The following is an 11,138-nucleotide window of genomic DNA, read 5'->3' as shown; positions in this document are numbered from 1 at the left end:
AGAGAGAGAGAGAGAGAGAGAGAGAGAGAGAGAGAGAGAGAGAGAGAGAGAGAAGGGCAATTCTTTCCTGCTCATGCTGTCAAAAGAAAATGGATGATAGGGACAGTCTTCCATGCTCACCACTTCAGGACTGGGTCACTCACACCTCCACCAACAGAGTTGGCTTTTATTGTGTTGCCCAGGCAATGTTCAGGACCCGTTCTCCCAAGTGTTGCAGTTTGTGAAAGGGCCAGTTATCCCACTCTTTTTACTTCAGGGTCAACTCTCCCACCTGCCTTAGACATTGATGGGTGGGAGCGGGAGAAGAGCATCTCTCCCCAGCCCATGCTGCCATAAGCCAGAAGAGAGGTGGGATTCAGTCTCCCACCCCCGCCATCTCAGGATTGGCTCACCTGTGCTCTCATCAATAGGGTCAGCTCTTCTGTGCTGCCCAGAGGAAGGACACGGCTCACTTTCCCTTGATGCAGTGTGTCAAGGGATCAGTTCCATCACCATCTCTGCTCATCCTATAATGCCCATCTGGGCTGGCTCATGTTGCAAGGTGCTAGATGGGCCCGTGTTTTTTCCTCGGAGACAGGGAGGACAGACTCAGACCAGCAAATGGGTGTTCTTGACCTATTCAGTTAGTTAATCACGATGTTGGGATAGGCCATGCTTCCTCATCAAAGATATCGTTATAATGCTCAGCTGTCCAGCACTATAAACTGAATTCCTCTAACCCCAGCCAGACAGCGTGGGGTAGGGGCACGGCTGGAGTCCAATGGTGGACCTGGATTGGCTGAGTTCCTATAGTTGGTATCTTAATTTTCTATAATATTATTCAAATCAAAGTAAAACATGAATCAATTCACATTCTAAATCCATTTTGTTTATACAGGATTGATCTTCAAGCTTTCTAGGGCCATGTTCTCTTTCTCTCTCTTTCTCTCTCTTTCTGTGTGCGTGTGTTTGTGTGTGCATGTGTGTGTTTCACAATCAGTGGGCCTTTTGACTATAAAGATTTAAAAAATAATCACTTCTAACAATTAATGAAAAATGAGGCCATGATGTGAATGAGATCAAGGAGAAGTATATGGGATGGTTTTTATGGAGAAAAGGGAAAGAGGAAATGATGTAATTGTAATATTAAAAGTATTTAGAAAAGAAGTTCAGATTAAAAGTAAAGAAACATTTATAATTCTGTATATGTAACTGACTTGCTTTGAGTAGTAAATATTTTTGTGAGATATTTTCATTTTCTTTGCTCTCCATCCCTAGGTTGCTATGTGTTGCCCTTCAGAGGTATTCTGTGATGTACTCTTTCTTTCTAGTGAATACATTGTCTTTTAATGTGTCCAGTGTCATTTCCTGGAGCAGAAAGTTAGTGTAGTTTACTTTATTCTAGGTCTTGTATTGATGTAAAGGAACATTTTGCTATTAAATAACTCTATTGTCATGATTGAACCCTGATTCTTTTGCATTAGAAATTTCTAGTGACCTGTTTAGTTCATGAGGTACTTGCTGCTTAATTGTCAAGTTTTATTTATGAGTATTATTATTCTTTATTCAATCTAGTTAGTGGATATAGCAGACTCATAAATCCATGAAACTTTGCAGTGATCAATTAATTAGCTACTATTGCACCTGCCCCCTAAATAATTAACATTAATCACTACTAACAACCCTCATTAAAGTTATTAAGTTAACTTATTAACTAAAGCAGAGTCTTACAAACTTTTTGATTATGGTTCAGAGTAAGAATTACATTTTGCAAAACAATCTTGAATACACATACATAAACACACACACACACACATGCATACACACTCAACCCTGCTGTGTGTATCAGATAACCTCTTATAGTTTCTATTCTATTTTGTGCTTTTTTACTTGACAGCATACTAATACACAAGAGAGGTTTTACTGCCTCTGCTACATAGTGATTAACAGTTGTCTTTAGTGGCATAGTTATTGGTAAGCTGCCTAAGTGTCTATAATCTTTTCTCCATGCTTCAGTAAATAATCCAAATTAAACTCATAAACACACACACAAATGCTTGGGCATGTACACACAGGCGAACACACGCACACGCTTCTGCTTGCATGTGCACACACAGAGGAAAACACACACGTGTGCATATGCGATCACACATAACCTGAAAGTAGAAGAGGAACCAGCTGGGAAGAGGACAAGAGGACCAATGGGAGTGGGGAGAGGGGAAGCAAGGGTACTGAGAAGTGTGGATGTGGCTAACATATATTATATACCCTCTTGAAGAGATGCCGTAAGTAAATTCATTATTATTTCAAATTAATATATGCTTATAAAAACTCAGGAAAATTTTGGCTTATAAAAATTCATATACCCAAACTGAAAATTAAGAAGAACACAAAATTATTACTCACTTGTTTCCTTCACCATTATAGACCCATTTGGTTGTGCCAATTCCTTCATAGTCTGAGGCCCAGTAATAAACACAGGCGTTAATGTGCAGAACAAACAGCAAGTAGCCAGTTGTTCGAATGATTCTGTCAGAAAGAATAAATAGAAAATAAGGGTTGACATTGTTTCTGGAAAGCGGCTGACTTCAACATTTTTGTTTGCTCTGTGTCTCCAATGAGCCATCTTGCTTTACATTTGCCAAGTGTCAACTCTCATTTGCGCAGTAGAAAGAGAAGGTGACATCACATGTTGTCTGCTGTAGAGTCTTGAATGGGCTTGACAGAGTGTAAAAAAGTCTTCATTTCTTTGCACAGATGGTGTGAGTCAACTCTGTGAAAGACATGCCTCAAGGGTCACCTCTTCATCTGATTCCCATAAACTGTGCCACACGGGTTTACCTGGGTATCTGGAAGGCTCAGAGGACTTCAGGCTGTGATGAACTGTGACTGAAGGTCTCTGTGCTCATGTAGTTCAGAATGACAAATGAGTAAAATTTAGACTAAGCATGAATCCGTCATGAGGGATGGAGAGCTGACTTGTAAGAGTGGGCTTGTCTTTACTGTTTAAGTGGAAACACAATAGATCCTCTTTCCTACTCTGGCTTCCTTACTTTAATCTGACTTGAAATAGCCCAATTTACTTTGTATAATGCATTTTTTATAGCAAAATGCAAAATGTTCTATGTTTTTGAGCAGTATGGTCATTGTCTTCTAAATGCTGTCTAAAATGTTCTGCTATCATTTTCTCTACTTGCTCCAAATTTACCAATGATACTCACCTATAGACATATGCATTGTCCATTATAAACTCCAGGCGATTATTAAACTCAAAGAATGAAGTGTACTGTAAAAGAAATAAGCAGAAAATGAAAAAGTAATTTAACTGTATGCTTATTTGCATAAATATATTAACATTTTATTCATTGAAAGTAATTTTATTCATGTCCTTAAAGACATGTCATATTTAGTGGTATTTTCTCTTAAAGGTGCACTTTAACACTTTGCCAAACTACAGAGATTAATGCTTTATTTTATTTCTATCCTTTTGTTTCAGTCTTATTTATGATGCTTGTTGAAAATCAATAGTTTTTTCTAATGCATATAATAAAATTCCATTTTGCCATGATTAAAATCACACCCCCAAAACATAAATGAAAGAATAAAAATATATCATTGCCAACAGTAACTTTATTTTTAGGAAGAGATGGCAAATTGTATATATTTTTTCTCAAAATATAAAGTCCACTAAGCATTAGAAAAGGCTTGTTGTGTTCTATTAGAAGGTTCAACAGCTTCATGTGATCTAATGCAAATAGAGTTGCTGTTTCCCTTAAGGTTCTTTCTTAAATGTGGCACATGTACACCAAGGGTACTCAGCTGTTAGGAAAAATGAAATGATGACATTTTCAGGTAAAAGGATGGAACTAGAAAAAATTATTATACTGAGTGAGGTAACTCAGGCCCAGAATTACAAATGCTGTATTTCTCTTTTTTATTACTACTTTTGTATCAGCTCTCACTTCTCTTAGATACTCTTATCCCAGCCTCTCCTCCCTCCTTCATTTCTATAGGAAATAGGGCGTGGAATAAAACCACGGAATCACCATGAATCCTTGAGCTAAATGCCAGCCCTTCTGGTGTAGGGCGTGGAATAAAACCACGGAATCACCATGAATCCTTGAGCTAAATGCCAGCCCTTCTGGTGATATGTATTTATCATCATGTGACTCTACTTCGTACCTTGTCTCCATGGCTGCAAAAGGACATAATAGCCCTGAAAAGAGTGTGTGGAGGTCTTCATTGATATGCTGACTGTGCTTGGGAGGGGAAATCTTATAGACAGGGTCCTCAGAGAGTACTTGTTTCAAATATCCCCCAATTTACGTGTGACTTCTGTACCTCTGGAGTAAAAACATCATATTTTTTAATGGTAATAAGTCTTTTTATGGTAATAATTCTTAAATTAGAAATATACACAAATTATTTGCTTTTTTTTTCCCTGCAGAATTCCTAAAAATATCCCTCAAAAGCTCCGATTGTGATTATTTCAATGTTTGATAACTGTTTATTGGGATTTTACTAGAAGTTTGCTCAAAGGACATTGTTGAGAACTAATATGTTTATAGAAGAGAAAATTTGTGTTTGTAGCATGTTTTTCATTTCTATCTGGAGACAGGTACATGACAATATTTACCCAAGAGAATTGTCCATTCAAATAACGGCTTTATAAATAACTGAAAGATAGGAATATACAACTAGAAAAACATCAGTATTGATTTATGTAACATCCTACATTAAAATGCTGTCTGTTGAAGGCTCCCTAACGTGATTCAGCGATGCGCTATGAACAATCATCATTTTATAAACATTCATTAAAAAGCCACGTGAACTCCAAAGTCCACAGAAATCTTTTTAAAAATTGGTTATTTTCAACACGTGCCATCTGAACTTCCTTGTGAGATTCCAAGTTTGACAGGATGGTGATCTGGTGCTAGACTTCTTGGAATTATGTTCTGCCTCGATTAATACTCATATTACAAAGTCACACCAGCAGCCTCTAGAGTTGTCTTGGGAATATGGGATATAGGCAGAACTCTTTAAACTTAGAAAAATCATTGGCATAGAAGGAAAGCTTTCTGTGCCTGATCTCTATCTACCAATATTATAGCAGATTATCTGGAGTAAGATGAATAATGCCTACATTATCAGTGTGGATGAGCAGGCTTTCTACTCTGCTGATTCTCATCTACCTCACTGATAACATAAATGTGTTGGGAAGACTAAAACAAATAATGGAAACAAAGTGTGTACTTTGAGTTAGACATAGCAATTGCTATTGTTGTAGGATCCATCATTGTTGCTAGGTTACGCTAGAAAGATAATCAACCTGCTTTCCCAGGATCCATCACTGTTGCTAGGTTACGCTAGAAAGATAATCAACCTGCTTTCCCAGGATGCAAGAAAATAAGCAATTAAATCAATTTATTAAATTAGTAAAATCTTTTGTGTTCCTTTAAAGGAAGATGACTTTTGAGGTATAAGTTATCATTAGTATTCATTTTTTAAAAATGAGTTAACAAACATTGTTAGCAGGTGTGTGGGTGCTGGGAATTAAACCTAAATCCTCTGCAAGAGCAATCCGTACTCTTTAACAACTGTTATTCTTAAGTATTTATATAAAAGTCATTCAGATTTTCCTCTAAATAGTATAAGTTACTCAGCAAAGCTGAGTTTATGAAACATGCATGTCTTAGAATATTTTTAATAGAAAATACATATAAGTATTTCAAATAAACATTATATATGACCCTTAAAAATTGTGTTCTTTTTGCCTTTATGCATCCTGATTTTCCTTCTCATATTAGGCAGCTGCTTTAATTAGTTTCTGAAAATAGTATGTAGGAGTTTATGTAAATTTAGAAAATTTTTTTCTTTCTAGTTTACATAAACTAGTTTTGTTCTGTAAATTACTCTCTATGTAGCTTTTTCCTTTTTTTAGGAATTTATTAACTTATATCTATATTAATACATAAAAATTTTTACCTCATTTTCCTAAAGCTAGTTAAACTGTAATATAAACACATCTCTGGGCCTCAAAAAATTAACTACTTTGTGACGTTTTGTTTGTTTGAGACAGAATCTATTCTGTAGCTCAGGCTAGCTTGAAAATTATTATTCAGTCCAGACTGGCTTCAAACTCAAGGAAATCCTCAGCCCCTCAATATTATAGAGATTATAGAGAGCTACCACATCTTGATGAACATTTTAGTTGTAGACAAGGATCTAAAACTATGTTTGCACTGTTTCTATTATTTTATTATATTATAGAATCTCAGGTGAATAAAAACTTAGAGGTGACCCCATTTACCCCTTTTATTTTACAGTCTAATATTTCAAATATTCAAGAATTCTCTGATAAGACAGGATACAGGAAAAAATTAAAATTATAAAATATTTATTTGTAATTATAGTAATCTTAAGAAGTACAAAAACACTCTTATTTTTGGTTTTAAAAATATCTGTTGTAAAGAAATGGAGGATCCATGGGATAGGGGTAGCAATGAGAGGAAGTGGTGAAGAAGGACTGGGAGGAGAGGAGGGAGGAGAAACTGTAGCTAGGATGTTAAAAAATACTTGTAAGAAAAATTAGAAGCAATTAGGAGTCACTTCCATCAGTAGAAGCAATGACATTCTTCTATTATTTATTTAAAAATTCATAATAGTGATGAATACTAAGAAATAGGCCATTCAGAAAAAGTTAAGAGTATTGTAAATTTTAGCATATCTAAACTTGCTTCAAGACTTCATTTAGGAGAAGGAGAAGGCAGCTGAATATAGTTTCTTTACCTTTAGTATCCGATTTGTTCTAAATATTGGATTGAACCCAAAGAAGATGTAGAGAACTTCAAATGGCATTATGGATATGACATCCATCTGTTGAAAGACCATACATAGTCATATAATTATGTATACAAGCTACTTCTCTGCTACTATGATAAAATATTCTGCAAAGTAACCTAAAGACGAAAAAGTTCCTTTTAGCTTATGGATCTAGAGGGTTACAGTCCATCACAGTGAAGAGGACATGGAAGTGGGGGAGGGAAGAGAAAGGTGGCTGACCACATAGTTAACAGGAAGTAGAGGCCCAGAGAGCTATCACACTCAAATTGGCCTCCAGTGTGGTGATTCTTCTAGCAAGACTTCACCTTTTTAAAGCTCTACAACCTTCTCCACCTGACCCAGTTCTAGGGACCAAGTGTGAGTTTACAGGAAACTACAATACTATGTAAAAGTTGACAATCCATAATGAATTATTTACTATTTAATCCAAAAATTGCTTTCAGTTAAATATGCATGATGCCATTTATAGACATTAATACCATGAGAACAAGGATACTAGTTTGTAGTCTGCCAGTATATTTTATTTTCCCCTACATGTATTGGAGCTATCCTTAGACATCATCTTTGCTCAGATTTTTCTTATCTCATATAGTTCAGTGATGACACAGGTGCTAATGTTAAAACACATTTTTATAGTCTTTGAAACATGAGATTCTAGAATACAAATCAAATCTATTTTTGATTTTGTTTGAAACTCTTATAAATTAATTGCAATGAAACTGTTTTATGGTCCATTCATTCCTCTAGTTCTCAGAGTGGATTTTGTCAGTCTGGTTCATTTAGGTTCCTTAGTGATTTCCATCACTGTCTTCTTTGGGTTGCTTTACTACCAACTACCTGGTAGGAAAGTTTCTATCAGAGACTACACTGGTTAAAAGAGAAATAGAAATCTTCTCTGTTTACAATCAATCAGCAAAGCAAATGAGAGAAAGTATTGGAAAGCACTGTGATAGTGTAGCTAAAATAGTCATTTTAAAACTATTCAAGCCTTCTTATACCTTGGTAATCTTATGACGCTCCTTAATCAACATAATTTTGTCTACTTTTTAAAAATCTTGTGTGTGTGTGAGAGAGAGAGACAGAGACAGACAGACAGATAGACAGACAGACAGACAGACAGATAGACAGACAGATACCTAGTTTAACAATACTGAATGCTTGCTCAGGTAGTACATTTGCTAACAGATTTTAAAGAGGTAAATTACTGTCCTTGGTGGGGGAGGCTGGAGTCATGAAATGGCTTAGGCAATCTTGGGTTACCCCATGTCTGCCTGTTTTCAATTAGAAGACAGATTAAGAGATAACTATAAGGCATAAGATCATGTTTTTATCTGAGAGTAGGAGATGCTGTGTCATCTAAATAACTGCTTCTTTTGTTTATTCTGCTCATATGCAGAACAGGGAGGAATAGATATAATTTTGTAGGCTTTATAACACCACATCACATGAACAGCAAACTAGAATTTTGTGGACTATAAAAGATACACCCCACTTTCCCCAGTTGCAATTTAACTTGGAATTTAAATATGAGCCCCCTACTTACTTTGACTTTCACATATTTAAGCCCCCATTTTCAGATAGAGGGAAATGCATGCAGAATAAAATATGGAGTGAAAATGGTTCTGCATAAGCGGTTCTGGGCCTATTTGTGAGTCACCTACCTGAAACTTTGTAGAACTTCTGTAGTGTCTCTTCAGCTCATTTGGATCTACCTGTAATAAATTTATATCATCATTATGTTCATCAGATTTCATTTATTAGTCTTTTTACAGTCATTTCCTTCTCCTATTTCTCTTAAATCTTAGCTTATAATTATGTTATCATTATACAGCCTTTTGCATTTTTAAAACAAACAGCTATTCATGGTGCTTGTTTTCTTTTTATTAACTTCACATATATTTTTAGCTAAACATTTTTATATGGTATATTTTTATCATATTCTTTCCTTTCCTCCAATTCTTCCAAGATCCTCCTCACCTCCATAGACACCTAACTTCATGGCCTTTCTCTCAAAAAAAAAAAAAAAGAAAGAAAAGAAACAAAAAACAAAACACAAAAATCAAGACAAAAGCAAACCAAGGCAAATCAAAAATGCACACATACAAAAAGAAACATAGGATCTGTTTTGTTTCCTTTTTGTTATTGTCCTCCAGTTTAACATAGGAATATCAAGAGAGTCAGTCATATTGCTTTAATACATTCTTTTTTCATATCCACCCCTAACCTGCAGGAGTTGGGTCATAATTTGTTTTCCTACTTTTTTCATAACAAAATAAACAGTGCAAAGGCCACACAGGAACACTTTACATTTGTGTTGTGGAAATCAGGAGGATATTTTGAAACAATAAATTTTTGGATCTTCGTAAAATTTTATTTATCATTATGTACGTATTTGTAATGTGTGTGTGTGTGTATGTGTGTGTGTGCGCGCGAGCGCATATGTGTGTGTAGATCATAGGACATCTTTGTGGGGTTAGTTCTTCCCTTCCGTCTTTACCTGGGTTTGAGAGTCAAACTCATATCACCAGACTGTGTAGCAAACACCTTTTACTTGTTGAGCAATCTTGCCATTCCCTTGGATAATTTATTTAAAACCAGGCTACCTGGCTGAATTATAATCTCCTTGAGGACAGGATTGACTTTGCCAGTTGGGTAAAGCAATGCCTGAAATGTTCCCAGAACTCAGTAAATATTTTGTGCATGAAGACATAGAGGAATGAAGAAAGGAATACAAGTTTTGTAGTGCTTGGCATTTTCTGGAATAATTTTTTTTTTTTTTTTTTTTAGACTTCTCTTTCAAGGAAGCAGAAATGCCACTCGGTTTGCTTGCACGAGTTGATCAGCGTTTTGGTGTCTTTCTTGGACTTACTCTAACATTACATCCAAGAGCTGTAGTCAGTAAAGCTAGACTCAACATTATTCTGCAATCTCTTCAAGCCTAACTGTGAGTTCCTTGTGCTGCATATTCTCCAAGCATGCCTATCCATATCCATGGATAGTCAGCCTAGGCTACGCTCTCTGCCTCTCCTGTTCAGTCTCTCTCTTGGCAGTGGTCTCCCTGACTTAAGTGGTGCACCTCCTTATTCATTACAAAATGGCAGAAAAAGGTCTCCCTAACTAAGATACTTAATCCCTATTCATGTCTAATTCTATGACTCTACATGATTTTTGGGGAAAAAATTCTCAAATTTCCTTTTATAGTTAGCCAGGCTCTGCTCTTCTTGTCTCAGCAACATTTTGAAGTTCCTTATCCTTCTCTATCTCTCAGTTTCTCAAATGTATCAGTTTCTCACTTCAATGCTTTTGCTGGGGTTGTTCCTGGAGCCCAGATCATGTTTGCTGTTATTGCAAAGGTGGAAGGGTACCGATAGTACCAGCTATCGCTCAGGATCAGATGACCTCTGTTAACACAGCATAGAAGTTCACCGTATTTCATTTGTTTGTTTCTCCTTCAATCCTGAGCTACATAAAAAAGTCAGACATATTCTTTTGTTTGTTTGATTGCGGGGGAGAAAGGGTTTATTTGGTTTAAATTTTCACATCATAGCCCATCACCGAAGGAAATCAAGACAAGAATTCAAACTGGACAGGAACCTGGAGGTAGGAGCTGATGCAGAGAACATGGAGGGGTTTTATTCAATAGCTTGCTTCACCTGGCTTACTCAGCCTGCTTTCTTATAGAATTAAGGACCACCAGCTCAGGGTTTTCTCAGTTCCTGACAGGTCTAGCCTCAGTAAGTGATATATCACAGGAGTACAAAGGCTATTAATATTAACATTGAGACTTAGATTCAATTTCAGTTATGTGTAGGAAGAATCTCTTATAAACTCTTAATTAATTGCATTATTAGAACTTGGGCATATAGTAGCAGCAGCATCGAACAATTATCATTCATGTTATTTAATATGGGCATTTTTAATCTTCTCCTAGTAATGTTTAAGATCAGTTAGTTGGGGCTGGGTAAATGGCTTATTAGGTAAAATGCCTACCACATAAGCATGAAAACCCGAGTTTGATGGTCACAGTAGCATGTATCTACAGATTCTGTGCTATGTGTGTATTTGTAGGAAGAGACAGGCAAATCCCTGAAGCTCAGTGGCTAACCAGTTTAGCCAAATCTATGATCTTCCTGTTCAGTGGGAGACTGTCTCAAAAAATAAAGGTGGAAAATAACTGAGGAAAGACACCTGATGTTAATTTCTGGCCTCCATATACTTGTTCAGAGAGACACAGACACACACATCTCATACACACACACACACACACACACACACACATACACACACACACATACACACACACACACACACACACA

General features: G+C 36.2%; 1 protein-coding gene across 1 annotated transcript in view; it reads right to left on the bottom strand.

The window, feature by feature from the left end:
• Cngb3 (cyclic nucleotide gated channel beta 3) overlaps nucleotides 1-11,138 on the bottom strand; it is a 135,943-nt gene that overhangs the window by 55,631 nt on the left and 69,174 nt on the right. Inside the window, exons 7-10 of the mRNA XM_005362342.2 lie at nucleotides 8,484-8,534; nucleotides 6,769-6,855; nucleotides 3,201-3,265; nucleotides 2,386-2,508 (exon numbers count right to left, since the gene is read on the bottom strand). Coding sequence (XP_005362399.1) covers nucleotides 2,386-2,508; nucleotides 3,201-3,265; nucleotides 6,769-6,855; nucleotides 8,484-8,534 — 326 coding nt within the window. The remainder of the gene's footprint in view (nucleotides 1-2,385; nucleotides 2,509-3,200; nucleotides 3,266-6,768; nucleotides 6,856-8,483; nucleotides 8,535-11,138) is intronic.

The sequence above is a fragment of the Microtus ochrogaster genome, linkage group LG5 (genome assembly GCF_000317375.1).
Source record: "Microtus ochrogaster isolate Prairie Vole_2 linkage group LG5, MicOch1.0, whole genome shotgun sequence".
Classification (NCBI taxonomy): domain Eukaryota; kingdom Metazoa; phylum Chordata; class Mammalia; order Rodentia; family Cricetidae; genus Microtus; species Microtus ochrogaster.
Note: the sequence above shows the minus strand (reverse complement) of the source record. Positions and strands in the feature narration are given on the sequence as shown.